Source organism: Equus przewalskii, chromosome 10 (assembly GCF_037783145.1).
Source record: "Equus przewalskii isolate Varuska chromosome 10, EquPr2, whole genome shotgun sequence".
NCBI lineage: Eukaryota > Metazoa > Chordata > Mammalia > Perissodactyla > Equidae > Equus > Equus przewalskii.
Genome location: NC_091840.1, coordinates 42733034 through 42751320, shown reverse-complemented (window position 1 = coordinate 42751320; position 18287 = coordinate 42733034). Strand labels below are relative to the sequence as shown.

The following is an 18287-nucleotide window of genomic DNA, read 5'->3' as shown; positions in this document are numbered from 1 at the left end:
GTCCATTAAAATGGCCTCACGCCCATCACCTCTGCACAGGCCCAGGCTTCCAAATTGCCAACCCCTGTTGCCTGCAAGCGCCATGTGGTTCCTGCACCTGGTAATTGCTGCGGTGTTTGTTGAGCTGTATTTGCATTTGATTGTCATTTAACTTTCCATCTTTCTCCTTCAATCAAACCGGGGACTGAGCTTCTGCAATTGATTATTCATTTTATTTTCAGCCCCTTGGTGGGTTTTCAGAGTTTTCTTTATTAGTGCCGCAAACTTGAACCCTGGGACTCCTGTCACGTGAAGGGGGAAGGCCTCCTCCCACCCATCCCAGGGCTCCTACATGAAAATAATCTAGCCAGCATTGTGGATCTTAACTCCTATCCCAAGTCTCTCTTTTCCAGCACCTGCCTCATTTCTGCCCAGCCGGTGGCATTAAACATTTATAGAGCCGTGGAGGATCAAAGGCTTTGGCTGGGGGTGGTGGGCCGGCTGGAGGCCCCGGGTTGGAGATGGAAAGCAGCTTACTTCAAACCATTTTCTGCTGCTGTCTCCATCCACCCTGGGCTCTTGCTGCAGCTGATCTGGTCCTGCTTCTGGAGCAAGAGCAAATGCTTAGGAGCCAGGACTCCCCTTTTACCAGGATGGAGCCCTTCTGCTCCCAAATTCAAAGGGTTAACTTGGGTTATTCCAGGAAGACTGGCTGGAGCTGTGGCATCCCAGACTGTTCCAGATGCCACAGGGTCTGGGAGCCCCCACTGAGGAGTGGGTTGAGGTGAGCAGGCAAGTCTACCACGGGGAATCTCTGGAGTGAGGTGGCAGCCCCTGCCACTGCTTCCCTGAAACCCCCAAATCTCCTTAGCTCTACAGAATATGTAGCTCTGGGTTGAAAGCTGTCTTAGAGGAGAGTAATTTTCTTCTCTCACTCAGAAAGCAAATGTCATCCAGGCAGAGACTTCAAAATAAGTCACCAATGTGCCTGCAATCCCGCAAATTGATGGACCATTTGGAACAGGGGAAGTGAAGCTGGCTTCTCTGGAGATGTGGGCTGGATGTCTGGCACTGTCTAGGCAGAGGCTGCGAGGGTCCTGGGAGAGAGTCCCTCCTTCCCTCTCTCTGGCTCTCAGTCCTAATGCAGCCATTGTAGCTCATTCCTCCCCCATTGTGAGTCAGCAATGAACCCCTCAGTCCCTACCATTTTCCATGATGCTTGAAAACCCACCTTAGTTTCACCTGGATGAAAACCCATCCAAAAAACCCAATAATTCCGGACTCCCTCATTTTGGTGTAAATATCTTTGTGATGGGGTAGCCCATTCAGTGCAGGCACTAAGGGTGTCCTGCAGCTCAAATCACCACAAAGCCTGGCCCCAGCCTACTCCAAGCCTTCCTCCTACATCCCTGCAGGGACTCCCTTCTCCACCAGCACTATCTTCTCACTGACCCCAAACTACCTTGTATTTTCCACCACTTTGCATTTGCATAAGCCACTCCCTCAACTCTGGACATCGTCCCTCTTCCTCTTCACTGACTGAAACCTAAAACATATTTAAGACTTCATTTCAGCCCACCTGTCTGTTGTGTAAAACTTTTAATGACCTCCCCCACCCCCAAAAGAAGCAATTGTCCCCTTCTCCATTATCTCACAGCACTCATTTGGCACCAGTGATCTGCCTTGGGCTTTAGACACTCCTTCCCCACCCCCATGCCATCATTTACTCACAGATATTTATTAAGCAGCTGCTATGAAGTGAGCACTGGGCCAGGTTGGGAGTGGAGGAGACAGACATGCTCTGTGCCTTCACAGAGTTGACAACTAGTAGAAAGGACAGACAATTAAGCAAGCACTTGTATAGACAGAGGAAGCCCAGGGTCCTCTGGGGGCAAAGAACTGGGTGGGGGACACAGAGAGAATAGGAGAAACAAAACTAGTGAAGGGAGACTTGCAAGTCTCCCCAGGCTGCCACTTTCAAATATGTACATGACTTGAGTACAGTATAAGCCTGCAGCAAACAGCCAAATGTCCCCTAGGGCACCCTATTGTCCTCAACTTGTGGATGATGCCGAAGTCTGGGCAGAATGGACCCCTTGGAAGGCATAAGACAGGATGCTTGACAGAAACTCTACTGCTTCCCAGTTTGGTCCACACTCTGACTCAATCTAACTGGGAACCCATTGCATGGAGGCCACATTGACCATCTTTAGGCAGGAGGGACAGCCAAGGTGCATTATTCTTCCCATGATGTAATACAAACCCATCCTCTGAGCTCAGGGCAGAGTGATGCATTATGGAACTTGTAGTCTCCATTGGACCCTCTCCTGAATGCCTAGGGTTGCTGGGGCAATAGCAAGGGTGATGTGGCAAGTTCCTGGGTGGCTACCCTCATCCTTCTTGTGAGTAGTAACCAGCCTACCAAGGAGCCCAGCTACCAGGAGACAAGCCTGCCATCAGCTTCCAAGTCCCCATGAATCATCCTGGCATACAAAGGGCATTCCTGGGTCATGACTCACCCTCCTCTGCTCAAGCTGCTTAGTCCAGAGGGGCCCAGGAATCAAGGAGATGCTCAGGAATACCTTTAAGGAGGAAAAGAGGACTCTCATGCCATTTGCCAGTATTTTCCCAAACTCCCATCAGCCACAGAACCTTCCACCTCCCTCCTCTGTTGGCAACTCTTTCTCCCTCCCCTCTGCACTTTCTTTCTTGGCTTCCTCTCCTCACCTCTGATCCTTTTATCAACTCCCTCCTTCTGCCATCCTTCTGCTTCTGCCTTCTTTTCTCTCAGCTTCTCAAAATGACTGTCCAGAAATCCTTTCCTAGTGATGCCTTAAGATAATTCCACACGCCACCTGCCTGCTGCCTGGGATTCTTTACAGTGGTCAAGGTGGCTCCTCAGAGCCCACAGGAAGAGGATCTAGAAAGAATCTTATGAGCAGCTCTGGAAGACTGTGGAGGTGGTAAGGACCAAGACTCTCTGGGGAATGAGACTTAAGAGCAGAAGTTTTGCCACCTGATTCCAGGATGAGGTCAGGAAGGGCATTGGACAATGACTGGGATCTGGAAGCTTTGGGGAGAAGCCAAGTTTATATGAAAAGAGCTAAACAGAAAGCTGTCCTTCCCCCCAGGGCCACAGGGAGTTCAGCCTTTCTCTTCCTCCACAGGGAACAATAACACCAGTCACAGGGTCACTGTCAAGTAAGCCCATCCACAGAGCCAGAAACCCCTGGGTGTAAACATCAGCCTCAGGAATGGCAGAGCTGTGATTGCCCTCTTTGCTGTCCTGTGACTCACTGGGGTTCCTCAGCCCAAGCAGAACTTTGGAATCTTATTTTTCCATGCCCTTGCATTGTACAGCCTCCCTGGCTACTCCCCTGGGCCTCTTCAAGTCCCTGTCTAAAATAGCCCTAGGGAAACGCCTTCACCTCCCTATGCCTGTCCCATTTTCTCCACCAGTTCCAGGAACCTGGGCAGGGATAGGCACGAAGGTTCTGCTCTCACTGGCTGGCACTGCGGCTTCTCTGGTCCTGTAAGGGGCCCAAGGCAGGGTCCTGGATATCCAGAACTGCTCAGGGACATTCAGCTGCCCACAGCTTGACCCAGGTTGCCTCCTGCCAAGTGAAGAATGTCTTCCCAGGACACTAGTACCACTGGCTTTTAACTATAATATCAGGATAATTAAGCATTTCTGTGAGCACAGTTTGCTGCTGATGCAGCTGCCTGGAGCCCTGGCATTTATTGAGCGCACAGTAATAATTTATTGTCCTTTGTATGCTCAAAAGCCATCTTCATTATCGGCCTAGGACGAAGCTGTCACAAGGGCACGCGGGCCTCGCAAGCTGCTTCACTCGCGACGTCTTTCCAGGTCACCCTTAGTGCCCTCAGGTACCAGGATGAGGTGGGGAGAGATGGGTAGAGGGCTGCTCTCCCATGGAGAACCAGGTTAGAACCCCACTTGCTTAGCAGGCTGCTATTGGGGGTGAGGGTGGCAGGCCTGGCTGGGCATGGGCCGCGCAGAAGGGCGGCAGCCGTGTGCCCACATTAGCAGGGCAGTCCTTCCCCTGAGCTGGCGGCGGCGCGAGAGCTTGTGCTCCCGCCGCTGGGTCTAGTGCGCCTTTGCTTGAGACTTTACGGTAAGCCGCTCCTCCCGCGCCCCCGCCCCCAGCCCCGCGCGGCGATCCCCGGCGCCGACGCCAGGCGCTGGCCGTGGTGCTGATTCTGTCAGGCGGAGGCGGCGGCGGCGGCGGCCCCGCTCCCTCTCCCCGGCCGGACCCCGCCCGCTCTGTGCCCCGTGCTCACGCCCCGCCGAGCCCCCCGCCCTCCCGCCGCGGCCCCGACCCGGGGCGCGGCCGCAGCCAACACCATGCACCCGGCAGCCCTGCTGCTCCTGCCCTCGCTGCTGGCTCTCCCGGCTCATGGTAAGGGACCCCGGCGTCCGGCGGCAGGACGGGGTCAGGGGCGGGGTCCCGGGGGTGGGAGGAAAGGACCATCCCGGCGCCCAGCTCCGCGCATCTGACTGCCCAGCCAGGCACTGCGCTCCGCCGGCTGCGCTGCCCCCAGCGCCGGCCGAGCCGGGCGGGGCGCGGGCTCCGCGGGCGGGAAGCTGCCGTGGCTCCCGCCATTCGCGCCCGGCCGAGACCTCGCCTTTAATCATCTCCCCGGATCTAATGGGATTTCTCTGCTGCAATTCATCACGCCCCCCCTCTCCCCGCACACACTCTCGCGCTCACCCGCGCGCTACCTCGCCACACTCAAGGCGCCTAGGAGAGCCGGGGCGCGTGCCGGGGGGGAGGGCACAGGGCGTTGAGTCTGGACCGTACTGGGGCGGCCTGCGGTCCCGCCTTCCCTGCCGCCCGCTAAACTTCGCTCGACTTTGCCGCCCGTTCCGGGGCCTCTCGCGTCCTCACTGCGGAGGGACGGGGCCGAACGGCGGCCGGACCCGAGGTCGAGATGTTCGCTCACCTCCCTCCGCCTTGGTGCTGCCACGCCGGAGTCGGAACCTGGTATAGGATTCCAGGGAAAAACTCGGAGGGCCCAGGGCCCCCAACCGGCTCCTCGCTCTGCCCTGGGCTGCAGCAGCTGAGGTCCTGGGATAGAGACTCTGTCCTCCTCGAAGTCCTTTCTTTGCACCCTCCCCACGACTCGCACACGCCCAGAGCGCTTCCTCCCTTCAGGCCTGTCGTCCTGCTCGGCTCCCCCTCACCCCTACGGCCGCAGACCTGTCACGGGAAGACCAGCACCCCACTCTGCAGCCCCTGGTCCCCCGCTTGCAGTCTGGTCTCCAATTTCATCGGTCCCGGGTCGAGGAGCTTGGGCATGGAGTGGGCACCAAGGGAGTGTCGGGGAGAGGAGGGAGTTCTGTGCCTCGGGGAAGAAAGGTTTCCGAGTCTCTGACGGAACCTGTTCCCCCGGCTCAAACAAGCAGTCGTCAAAGCTATGGCCGGCAAGACGCCCAGGTCCTTCTTCCACTGCAGCCCGTCGGCTGACGGGGTCGCTGGGACCTTGCTTGGAGTTGGGACCCTCCATCCTTCGCAGAATGGTTCGTAGCGCCTGATGTGGAAGGGGGAGAAGGTGGGATTTTCTAACCTCCTCTCTCGATCTTTCCAGGACGTGTCGGAAGTCAGGGCAACGGGGCTGGGGCCAGGCTGGGCCCCTGGACGGCAGTTGTCTTCGCTCTGCATCCCCAGGGATGCAGAAGCCCCTCTCTGAGCCCCTGGCTCCAGTCACACGTGGCCTAGTGTCCTCGCCCCGCCCCCTGGCTGCCTTCACCAGATCCTTTCGTTGCGCCCGGAACTCAGAACTGTTTGTTCATTTGGGAGAGAGGGGGTCCTGCAAACCCCACCCCGACGGGGGTGGGGAGGGGAGGAGAAAGCAGCATCCTGGCCCATCTGTCCCTGGGACTTCCGGATCTTTCTTGGGGTCTGGCCACGTCCCCGGGCTGGACAGCTCCCATGGGGCCAGGGCCTGTGTGTGCCTCCTGGAGGGTAGTGTGAAGCCTTGTGCGTGAGTGTGTGGGTCTGAGTGTGAATGCAGTCAGGGCCCAGTGTGTCGGGGATAGCAGGTCCGACTGTGCTTCCAGAGGTCTGGATCTTGGGTGAGGGCTCAGCAGTGAGCAGGTGTGAGGAGTGTGTAAGGCCGCGAGTATGCCATGCAGCCTCTGCCAGAGAGCTCCCTGCAGGGCTAAAGTGAGACTGTGGGTCTCCAGGAGGATGGCTGCTATGGCCAGTAGCCCTAGGAGCCCTCCAGGGAGTGTAGGTGGGTGTGTTGGGAGGAATCTGTACGCTCTGTGCCCCGGGGCTGTGTGTCCCTGGCCACTATCGCTCTCTGACCCACCCCGACCTCTCCACTGCTCGTGGGGCCACATGCCCAAGGGATATGTGGGGTAGGGGTCCGTCTACTGGGGAAGACCTTTATTTTCACTCCCCAAGGGAGAAGAGGAAACAGCCCTGCAGTGCCAGGCCTGAGGAGAGGGGGCTTGGACCTGGGCTGGCCCTGGAGTGCCCCTCCCTCCCAGCGGGGCTGTGAGGTCCCAGTCATTGGGATGCTGAGTCCTTTCATTGGGGGTCAGTGCATTTGTCCGTCTCAGGGCTCCTGGGGGCTTCAGCCATGAGAAGGCAGGCTTTGAGCAGTAAAGGCCTCTGTCTGTGAACATTTGCTGCCCAGGCAGTGTATCCCATGGCCTTGTGGCCCCTCAATAGGGCCCTCGGAGCTTTGTTCACGCATAGGCTGAGGGACACAGGCTGTGGGATGCCGCTAGGAGTGGCCCAGAAGTGTCGGAAGGCCGGGGAGGTGGAGGCCTCGGGGACAGGGCAATATCCCGCTGGGCCTGGCTCAACCCTGTGGGCACAGTCCCCTATTCCCCTAGCAGCTGCCGGGGCACGATTGTTCCCAGGCGCTGTGGGCCGCTGGTTATTCTCTCAACCTGTGGGCGGTGCCCAGACGATCTTGCCACAAGGGGGTTGGAAAGCAGTGCGGGAGGGGCAGCACATGCCTGGGGCCTGCTGTGTCAGTTTAACGATTTTTAATGAGCAATTACCTTTAGTCATTCTCCTAATTTCTGAATATCAATAAAGTTAATTAAACTCTGCATGTGTGAACGTAGCCTGGGGAGACTGTGAAGGAGGTAGCAGAGACTGGGGTGGGGTTGGGTCTCCAGGGGCAGAGGCTGTCTCCCTGGCTGTGTGACCTTGGACCTGATGCTCCCCCTCTCTGAACTCGGATCCAGTGTGTTGTGGGAAGAAGGAAGGGAGGGTGTCTGGGAGGCAAGGCCTGGAGGAGGAAGGAGAGAAGGAGGAGGGGGGCTTGGACTCCAGAAGCCCCGGTGCCGCAAGTGTTAACAAGCCGGGGCTGCCTTAACCTAAAATGGTAATTGCTGCATCCTGCTGACTCTGGTAGGTACTGGGTTCTGACAGTACATTCCTGAGTCTGGGGGCTGCAGCCAAAGCCAACAGCAGGACCTGCTCCCTGTCTCCCTTGCCTGACACTTTGGGGTCAGGAAGTGGACAAGGCCCCATGGGAGATAGTCTAGATTCCACTCAGAGTCCCAGAGGTCAACATGGGGGGCAGGAGGCCTCCCTGGGCTTCTGAGGAGACTGGAGGCCCCAGAAACTGCCATGGACTAGAGAAAAATTCTGGGTTGGCTTTTTGCCCCTCATGGGTCTAATCTCATCAGCTTTGGCAGGCCCTGGCGGTGGTCCCAACCTCCTCAGCAGGGTGGCAGCTTAAAATGCCTTGGGGACACTGTGGGGAGCTAATGGGGATGGAGGAGACATGAGGGGGTGGGGGGGCTGGGCTTAATTAGAGCTTCTGTGCCCCTCCTACCATGGCTGCTTGAATGGTGGGGGACATATCAGAACCCCTGCTTCCTTAGCCCCTCCCTCCTCCATCCAGCCCTACGTGCCCAAGCTCTCCAGCCTCCTCCTACCCTCTTTGTCCCCACCTCTCCAACTGCTTTTAGGCCTCATGTGCCAGGCTGGGCTCAGCTCAGGGATACTACACCCCCAACTGGGCAGAGCTGTCAAAGCTGGGTACCCCGTCCCCCAAACAAGAAGGAGGGTATGGAAAGGGGCCTATAGGAAGAGGCTACTTTAGTGAAGGAAACACTCAGCCCAGATGATTAAGAGCCCAGGCTCCCTGTGTGGCCTCAGACATGCCTCTGCCCTCTCTGGGTCTCCACTTTCTGGAGCATTCCATGTAAGATTGCACCAAGCTGATGGTTCCAAGCCTGGGAGCAGCATATCAGGGCCTCCAAGGGCTGTCAAGTCATGCAGATTTCTGGGTCCCCAGCTTACCAGCCTGCTTTCAAGGAGGAAGAGCCAAGATCTGTATGTAAGAGGCTGGGGTGTGGAGGGAGACAATGCTGCCAGCGCTGGTCAGCAGCTGGGAGGCGGGGAGAGGCACTAGGAGGTCTCCAACACCCCTTCCAGACTAATTTCAACAGGAAGCCAACTCACCCAGCCAGGCCAATCTGCTCTCCAGACCAGCCATGTTCTCAGCAGCTTCTGGGCCCTTGTTGTTCCTTCTGGCTGAAATTCTTTTCCCCTTCTGGGCCAACCTGGCTCTCTCCACCTCATGCTTCAGGTCTCAGCTTAGCTGGCACTTCAGGCAATTCTTCAGCACATACATGTGGGGCATCTGCTATATGGTTTCTGAGGGGAAGCCTCACTTGACCTCAAGCCTAGGTCCCTTCTGTGCTCCCGCCACCCCTGGCTTCCCCCAACAAGGCCCTCATCTTGTTGGTTATGAACACCTGATTGCTTGATGCTTCTCTCCAGGGGCAAGACTGAACTCAGGTCACCAAGTCCATTCTGCTTACCCTCTCTATCTTGGGGCAGCTCCAAAATTCCTATTTAGAAGAAGTTCAGGGTCAGCTGCCTGTTTAGAAAGGAGAGGTGGTTGCATGGCAGCTGGGATTGCGTCTTGAAGCTGAGTTTGCGTAGCAAGCACACTATTTTTACATAGATTGTATGTTAGGATTTTTTTCCCTTTCCTAACGGTTGGCCAATTATCCCAACTGTAAATTATAGCCTTTACTTAGTTTTTTCCTTCCACAAATTAAGCTGTCATGCCATCAGCCTGAGATGGCTTGGGGGTAGGGAGCTGATGGCCATTCTGAGAGGGCTAAAGCCTCTGCAGACACCCCTGAGTGCCACCACCGCTTGTGTCCCCAGTGGCACAGAGCCTAGCATATGGCAGACATTAAATACATGTGGAATAAATTCACAAGAGTTGCACAGGTAGACAGTGGCAAAGTTAAGCCCAGGCTTCTTTTTTTTTTTTTTTCAAAGATTTTATTTTTTCCTTTTTCTCCCCAAAGCCCCCTGGTACATAGCTGTATATTCTTCGTTGTGGGTCCTTCTAGTTGTGGTATGTGGGACGCTGCCTCAGCGTGGTCTGATGAGCAGTGCCATGTCCACGCCCAGGATTCGAACTGACGAAACACTGGGCCGCCTGCAGCGGAGCGTGGGAACTTAACCACACGGCCACAGGGCCAGCCCCAAGCCCAGGCTTCTTGACTCCCTCCCATAGCCCTCACCCACTACCTCTGCTGGCTGAGGGGTGCCCTGTATGAATTAAGGACTGAGGTAAGGGAGAGGCAACCCCGTGTCGTCTGGCTTCATAGCGCCCTCATCCATCTCAGCTTCAGACACCTTCACAGAACTTGGAAGGACCCATGTGAAGCCTTGGGAGCAGCTCTGAGCCTGGCATGTCCTCGAATGGAAAGGTAGGGGCTGAGAAGTCATCCAGTATCACAATTCATGTCCACAAACATTTCACATCTCCTAAAAGAGCAGTCCCTCTGGTACATCCATCCACCATTCATTCATTCATTTCACAAACGTACTGAGGTGTGAGGCATGGCCCAGAACCCTCAGGGCCCAAGGCTTTCACATGCCTTTTCTATTTAATACAAGAGACTCGTTATCCCCACTTTACAGATGGGAATACTGAGTTTCAGAGAGATTAAGGCACTTATCCTGGGTTTCACAGCCAATAAGCTATAAAGCTACTCCAAAGCTACCCATTTTGCAAAACCTGGCTGCAGCCAACACTGTGTCCACTCCCCCAGCCTGAGGCACAGCTTCCGTACAGGCAGATGGGAACCCAAGAGAGTATCACTATCCTAATAATAATAGCAGCAAACATTGCTTAGGCACCAACTATGTGCCAGGCACTTTACTAAATGCTTTATGTACATTAGCTCGTTTAGTTTTCATATCATCTCTGTAAGATAGAAGGTATTATCTGCATTTTATAGGCCAAGTTCAAGCCCGTGTTGTCAGACAGACCTAAGACATAAATAACCCCTAACTTCCTTCTAGCACATTTCTGATGATAACAGTGGCTTATCTTCCTGATGTCTACCCTCAATTCTTACTACTATAGATTAGGGACATTTTATCTTGCTCAGTCCTTAGTGGCAAAGGAATAAAACATCCTTTCTCACACTTGAAGGCCAGGATAGAGCACACGGCTGGAAGTCAGGTGAACCTTAAGTCCTAGTCCAGAGGTCAGTGGCCTTGGGTGATTCTTATTCTCCCACCTTTGGGGGACTTGGTGAATGAGAAGACCAGTCACGTGGGTCCTGGTATCTGGTCTACCCCACCCTCCCCCCTCAGCCCCTGCTGAGGCCTGGGCCCCAGGTGGGAAGGGCCAAGCTTGCCAGAAGCTTAGCTCCTGGACAGGGCTGGGCACCACGCCTGACCCAGCTTCCCTGCACCTGCCTACCTGCCACCCAGCTACCAGCTCTGGGAGGGGAGGATCGATGCTGCAGCCGCTGGCAATGTTGTTGGCCATTGATTGTTGAGATTTCTCAGCGGGCTTCAGAGCAAACAAACCTGCCACATCTCCAACAACAATCCGGGTCTCCGACTGCAGAGTCTGCAGCCTTGCTGGCAGGAAGGCTGGCTGGAAAAGGCGGGGGTGAGAGGTCCAGGCTGGGCCCAGCAGGGACAAGGGGCTCTGCCAGGAGATGAGAAGGAATTGAGTGGGCATGGGAAGGGGGGCAACTGAGAGACTGGGTGAGGATGCTAGGGTGAACCCTAGACCCTGTGCATGCCTTATCTGGTCCAACCTCTACATTTCGGTTCAGCCGTGTTTCCACACTTGGAACGCCACCGTGCATCCTTCTGCTTATTTTAGTTCTGCCACTCTCTCTTTCCCTGACCATCCAGCCCAGAGGGCTCTCTCTGTCCTCTCAACAATATCACCTATCAGGAACTTAGCCTATCCATCCTTCATCCACCCACTCATTCTCCACTCACCAGCCCTCTCTTCAGCACCTTTCAGGTGTCTTGATGGGCAGGAATGCAACACAATCACTGACCTTAAGGAATTCAGTTTGCAGAGGGAGCTACCTTCTTAGTAAACTCAACTGTGACTGTCTACCCAGCTAGACCAGGAGCCCTCTGATTTTAATTAAATGAGATACAAATCAGATGCCAAACAGCATCTACATGATCCAACCACTTGCCTTCAAAAAGACAGGAGATTCCTGGCCAGGGACTGCTCCGGGCCTCAGTTTCTCATCTGTAGCAAGAGGGCTCATCTTTTGGGTCTTTGAGGGCGCAGAAAACCTCTGGGATCCCTGGGCCTGGCCATGCTGGGTGCCCTCCATCACAACTCTTCCCATCTCTGCTGGGTCTCGGTGTCCCCCTAGCACCCCAAAAAAGCAGAGCAGGTGCATGGCCCCTCCTGCCACCAAACTGCATAGGCTGCAGAATCCAAGCAGTGGGTCTCTCTGCCCTCCCCCAGTGCAGTCCCCAGGGGCACAGCTGGAATCCTGCACCCTGGCATCATCCCCAGTATTTTCCTCCATCCCCCGACTCCTCTCCTCCCCACGGGCTCCTGGCTCTACCCTCAGGACCCTCCTTCCAGCTGGTCATCGGGGCTGGGAGGGCAGAACTGCAGTGCCCCTGTGAAAAGTGCCTGAACCACTGAGCAGCCCCCTACAGATGCTCATTTGCATGGTGTTTTATCCCCCTCTGCATGCTGGCTCCTTATTAAAGGCACAGAAGCAGACCCTGCCCCTCCCTACTCCCAGCCCAGATCCCTCCAGCCCCCACCATAGCTTCTCCCTCCCTCCCTCCCTCCTCCCAGCCCAGCAGCTGAGCACCAGCTCCTTTGTCCCCCAAGCAGCCACCTGCTGAGTGTCTGGCCTGGGTCCCACCAGCCAGCAGATGCCTAGGGAGTCCCAGAGCCTGGGAGGGGGGTTATCTTATCGGGCAGTGTGGAGAGCCAAGTTGTGCCTCAGGGAGGAGGGGGCAGCCCCAAAGGAAGAACATCTTCAGAAGCTTGCTGGTCAGGGAGTCAGGACCCCCAGGGTTTAAACCCAATATTGGCTCTTGCTGACTGGGTGATCTTGGGCAAGTCAGGTCACCTTCCTGTGCCTCGGTTTCCCTGGGAATTCATGGTGTACCCCACCTCTCACAGAACAGCATCAGGATCAAAGTAAATCAGAGGGAGTGGTGACAGGGAAGAAACTGGAAGAAACCGGAGGGGTGGGTCTTCCAATAGCCAGAACTGTCCACACCAGGAGAGGCTGACTTTCAGGTGGTCACTGGAGGGGCTGGATCAGAAGCCAGAGGAGCCCAGGGCTGGACTGCTGAGGCAGGCGGGGGAAGTGAGCAGCAGCTGGCCTAGGTCTGACCAGGAGGAGGAGGCTAGCAGTGCAGAGGGATGAAGGTTGGGTCCAGGGTGCCTCTAAGGGCCTTCACTCTGGCTCGCTGCTCTGATGGACGTTGTCTCAGACATCACTTACATCCAGCAAGGGGATGTGCTGGTGATTTGAAACATCTGTTCTGGCAGCTGGCTGGCCCCCTCCTGTTGTGAGGCCTTATTTTCTGACCGGTTAGAGGAAATGAGGGAGATGGAGTCACCTTCTTCTGAGGACAGAAGAGCCCCTGGCATCTCCAGGCAAAGGTGTGAAGATGCGACCAAACAAGGCATGCATGAGATGTGCATTTGCTTATCCAGCCTCCCCTTGTCCACCTTTCCTCACTGCCCACTCAGTTCTTGTCCGTCTTCTGGCAGAACCCTAGCCCTGCCCTACTGGGTCCAGCCAGCTCCCTCTCAATACCCTCCGACCCCCCGCCAGCCCAGGCTAGGAAGAGGCCTGCTGTTTAGGCTGGGGTGGTGCTCCTGAGGCTCCAGCCACCTGGGGGGTGCCCTGAGTCTAGTCTCTGTTGCATCTATATCCCTGTTGCTGCTTCTGGTGCACCCTGGTTCTTCCTTGCCCTGGGCCTCAAGCAGAGGAGACTGGAGGGAACAGGAGAGGAGGACTTAGCCCTCTCAACTCAAGGCATCTGCACACCCAGCCTGGCAGGTTCCTTGGAGGTCAAAACAAGGTTGGGGCAATGGAGAAGACTGAGGGGTTGGGGGCTGCACAGCTGGGTCCTCTGGTGTTTCTGGGAGTTTGGGGGAGAAGAAGCCCCAGATGTGCAGGTAGCCATGTCTGTGTGCATCTCTGCCTGGCTTGACCATCTATCCCTGGGTGTCTGTGTCCATATGTCCCTGTATATCTGTGCCCTTCTGTCCCTGCATCCTAGGACAGTGGCCCTGGGCCTAGGCACAGCAGGCCCAAGCTCAGGCTGGTCTCTCCCCTCCCAGAGCCCCCTCCCCTCTCTTCCTCCCCAATCTTGAGCTCCACTGACCCCTCAAGGAGACTTGTAGCTGGAGCTGCTGCTGCTATTTTTAGCAGCTCTGCACCCCCTCCCCTCCCCCACTCAGCCTGCTGGGGAAGTGGGGAGAACAGGCCCAGCCTGGGGAGCGTCACAGGCTGGGGTGCTGGGCAGATAAGGCCCTTTCTCCTCAGTCCCTCAAGGCCATGGAGGTAAGGGGAGCCTGGGATGGTGCACAGGTGCAGAGCCCATGCCCAGGGACAAGTTAGTCTTCATCCCACCTGTCGGGCTGGGAGGAGGTCCCAGGCTGTCCTCCCTCTGCTCCCTCCAAGTCCCTAAGGGCAGAACCTAGGCCTCTCGTTCTTCCCCAGGCAATTTGGAAGTAAGGCCTCACCTCCTGGGTCTCCCCTACAGAAGCTGGAGATGCAGAGAGGGGCTCAAAGTGTCAGGAAGTCAGGGGGAGGGAGGTACACCTGAATGAGGTGACCCCTCCCCCCCCCCCCCCCCCCCCCCCGACCTAGGGGCCTCTGACGCTGCCCTTAGCAGTTCCTAGAAGGGTTTCAGGCCCTTGCTACAGCTCAATTCTGCCAAAGGGCCACCAGTAGAGCAATAGAGCCCCTAGCCCTTCAGATCCTTGGGGCTTCTGGCTCTCCCCGCCGAAAGCTGCCCCCGCTGCTCTGGAAACTGACACCAGCTGGGAAGCAGTAAGGTACAGCAGTTCAAAGGGCCTGAACCAACCCAGGCACCAACCACGGAGGCAGCCCTGGCCCCTGCAGAGTGGCTGCCTGCCCTCTGGGCTCAGGCTGCCATGGCTTCCAGAGGTCTTTTATTTCTGCAACTGTTCTTCTGTCTGTCTCTCGAGCTCAACAGGGCAGGGATGGCCGCAGATCAGCCTCTTGGGCCCAGCTAGACCACCTCCCAAGGTCACGGTCAGCTAGCTGAACCTATTTCTTTATCTGTGGGATGGGGAGGATTAATCAGGTAGTGTAGATAAATGGGCCAGCAGACCCTAGCACACAGTAGGTGCTCAAAAGTGTTAAATCTCTCCTTAGGTCCTTTTCTCACACCCCCAACCCCCTCTTTCCACCTTGTGCCCCCCCCCAGCACAAGCATATACATACTTACACACGTGCACACACGCATATAGCTGAGCCCTCCAGATGCTCAGCAAATACGGACCAGCGGACAGAGATGAAGAGCCTGGGGTCCAGTGCCATACAGAAGGAAAGTGGCAAGTCAACAGAGCACAGTCCACCACCGCCCACCTTGAGGCTCCGTCAGCTCCTGCAGTGGGGCACTGATAATAGAGGAGCTGTGATTCTCCACCCCCCACCCAAAGACTTCCTAAAAAGCCAGGAACCAAGTACTGTATGAAAAACCAGACAAGCCCAGGGAGGGCAAGAGAAGCCTAAGGTCACACAGCATGTCAGTGGCAAAGCTACCCCCATGCTGGAATCAGGGCTTTGACAAGCCCTCGCCAGCTTCCTCAGCTTTCACAGCTAAGAACAGATGCTCTAGTGACCTCCAGGGGAGAGAGAGCCCACATCAGCATTAAGGACCAAGGCACGCAGGGAGTCTGGGCTCAGGGACCCTCCATCCCTAGCCCACTCTCTCAATCCATCTCCTCCCAGATGCAGCTGACAAAAGCAGCCAGAGGGTAAAGGTCACAAGGTCAGAGAGGTGACTTTGGCCCTGGTAGAGGGAACAAGGCTCCTCATCTGACCTACAGGCCACAGAATCTTGGGGCTACTGGGCTGGTCATACATCTCAGAAGTGGACACAGGCACTGGAAGCAACCTCAGTGGTGTTGGCTTTCGGACTTCAGGGTGGGGGCTGGGAAGGGGCAGCAGCCCAGAGATGCTGATCTGGGGCCCAGAACAGTACCGGCTCTTGGGCCCTGGCACGTTATGGCCATGTCTTGCTGGGCTCAGTGGCTGAGAAGAACTGTCCTTTGCAGGTGCCTGGAGGTGGGTAGGCAGCAGAGGATGGAGGGGATGGCTGCTCCTCCCTAGATCAACCCCTGTCCCCCAACTCCACCCCTGGGCTGGGCTGGGCTGGGCTGGGCTGGCCATGGTACTAGCTCCTGGGAGAATGCAGTTCCTGCCTTCACAGCCTTCCTCATCCCAGCTGACATTTCCAAGCCTTTCCATTTAGAGAAATAGGGTCCCTGCTGCTGACAAGGGGCGGTGGGAGCTGTTGGCGCTGGGGGAGAGCTGATCTGAGCACCCAGCTCAGGGTCATGGCCCTCCCCTGTCCCGGCCACAATACTGCAAGATGGCATAACCAGGTGGAGTACTGGATACGGCAGACTGATTAGCGACCAGCTGGTGATGAAAGTGATGCCAAAGCTGTTCCTCTCACTCCTTCCAGCCTACCCCAGGGGTGGGGGTCAATTCTACTGCCCCCACCTCCAAGGCCACCCCCTTTCTCTCCCCTAACCCCTACTCAAGTTCCCCAGCCCATGTGCCACCTGTCCAGCCCCAGGAACTCTGGGCAGGACAGGCTAGGGCCCCAGGTCCCCATGGCCAGCAGGCAGGCAGGAGGGGGGAACACAGGGCCGCAGGGGAAGGTGTAGAGCGCAGCAGGTGACGCTGTAGCAGAGGCCTCATTAATCACCTCTCCAGCCCCCAGCTCTGCAGTGGTGAGACCATATTAGATTTTAAATTGGAAAGCAGAGAACGTGGCAGTTAGCTCCCTCTACCCTGGGCCCCTGGTCACAGCCTCACAGGAGGGAGGGTGCAGAGGGGGGAAGAGGGCTGGCCCAGCAGCACCCCAGAGCCATGTCCTCCCTGCCCCCACACATCCAGACCCTGAGGGGCTGTCCAGGCCACACGGCCCTAAGAAGGGTCAGGTTAGGGTCCAAGAAGGGGACAGAGTGAAAAACAGGGAGCACAGCAGCTGCCTCGGGGAGAAGTGAATCCCTTCTGGGAGCTAGGGCCTTTCCGGGCTCAAGGACTGTGTAAGACCAGGTTCCAGGGTGTGGCGTCCATGGGCAAGGACAAGTGGTAATTGTGCTCATGTGTATGCACAGGCCCACATACTCACACATGCAGGCACACATGCTCACATGAAGTACCAACTCAGTACCGCAGGAATTTTGAGCCCAGGCTGCGGAAAAGGCAAACCTAGTTCAAACCCCTCGTTTGCCACTTTCCTCCTCTACCAACTAGGATGACTTGCTCTGCCTCTCAGCTTCAGTTCCTTCACATGTAAAGTGTAAAATATTGATTCCAAGCACAAAAGGCTGGCGCTCTGGGTGGAAGAGAGTTCTCTAGGAGGTTCATGCCTGACCCATAGAGTGCTCAGTAAATGCCCTCCCCTGGCCCCGAGGCCAGGCAGCTGCTCCAGGGCTCCTTGGGGAGTGGCCAGGCCAGGTCCCCGTCCCTGTACTCCTGACTGGGCAGTGAAGTAGGGGCAAGTCAACAGAGCACAGCAGGCACTGTCATGGAACATGCACACACTGTGGCCCCATCCTGGGCCACATCACCTGAGGCCAAGCATTCCTGGCTGTCCTCCATCCATAACATCCTCCTAAACCGGCACTGCCTGAGCTCCCAAAATTGCCCATCGAACACCCCACCCCTCAGAACACCAGTGCTCGGCCCAGGTTGGGAAGCAAGCATCATTGGTGGGTGGAACTAATCCTCCTGGAGGAGGGAGTGGCTGACAGGCCCAGCTTTCCTGAGGCCTTTATGAAAACCCTGAAGTCCCAGGGCTCCTTGTCATCTCTCCCTGCCCAACCCCAGGCCCCAGTTTTCCCAGGCCCAAAGGAGGGGAGCAGACGCTGCTACCCCATCTTAACTCTTCTCCAGGACCTTTACTCTTCCACTCTTCCCTCTGAGAAGTGATGAATTACTGCAGGGCTAGAGGTCAGATTACAGAGCTGCACTTTGCATGACGGCAGCCACTCACCACACGTGGCTATTTAAATGTAAATTAATTCACATAAAATGTAAAATTCAGTTTCTCAGTCTCACAAGCCACATTTCAAGTTCTCAATGGCCATGTGTGGCTACTGGCTACCGTCTTGGACATGCAGCTATAAAACATTCCCATTGGGGCCGGCCCAGTGGCTCAGCGTTTAAGTGCATACATTCCGCTTTGGCAGCCTGGGGTTCGCCAGTTCGGATCCCGGGTGCAGACATGGCATCGCTTGGCAAGCCATGCTGTGGTAGGCATCCCACATATAAAGTACAGGAAAATGGGCACGGATGTTAGCTCAGGGCCAGTCTTCCTCAGCAAAAAGAGGAGGATTGGCAGTGGATGTTAGCTCAGGGCTAATCTTCCTCAAAAAAAAAAAAAATCCCCGTCATCGCAAACAGTTCTGTTTTACAGCACTGCTCTGGGGCTGGATGACCTTAGGGTTTAAATCTGACACATCCAAACTGTAACCTTGGAGACCGCATTTCCCTGGGTCCCAGTTTCTTCATCTATAAAATGGGACAATCAAAGTTCATATCTCATAGAATTATTGTGGGGATTAAATTAGTTAATTCTGGTAAAGCACTTAGAAGGGTGCTAGGTGTGTGGTAAATTCTCAGTAAACGGTAGCGTTCAATATTTTTATTCACAGAGCCCTTTAGGACTCACCAGATCCTGGAATGTGGGAGCTGGCAGGGCCCTTAGATACTTTTCCCATTTTACTGATGGGGAAATGGAGACCTGGGTTGGGGAAGTAATTTGAGC

The 18287-nt window shown here is 56.0% G+C and overlaps 2 protein-coding genes across 5 annotated transcripts in view; one reads left to right on the top strand and one right to left on the bottom strand.

The window, feature by feature from the left end:
- Positions 1-5059, bottom strand: part of PIPOX (pipecolic acid and sarcosine oxidase) — a 46682-nt gene extending 41623 nt beyond the window's left edge. The window contains exons 1-2 of the mRNA XM_070562744.1: positions 4945-5059; positions 2499-2561 (exon numbers count right to left, since the gene is read on the bottom strand). The gene's annotated coding sequence lies outside the window, so the exon portion shown is untranslated. The remainder of the gene's footprint in view (positions 1-2498; positions 2562-4944) is intronic.
- The window catches only part of SEZ6 (seizure related 6 homolog), a 45317-nt gene continuing 31152 nt past the window's right edge, over positions 4123-18287 (top strand). For 2 of the 4 annotated variants that reach the window (XM_070562728.1, XM_070562726.1), the window contains exon 1: positions 4146-4400. In XM_070562728.1, the coding sequence (XP_070418829.1) occupies positions 4346-4400 (55 nt within the window). In that variant the 5' untranslated portion in view covers positions 4146-4345. Of the gene's footprint in view, positions 4401-18287 lie in introns of all 4 variants that reach the window. The other 2 variants (XM_070562729.1, XM_070562727.1) reach the window with 2 other exon arrangements.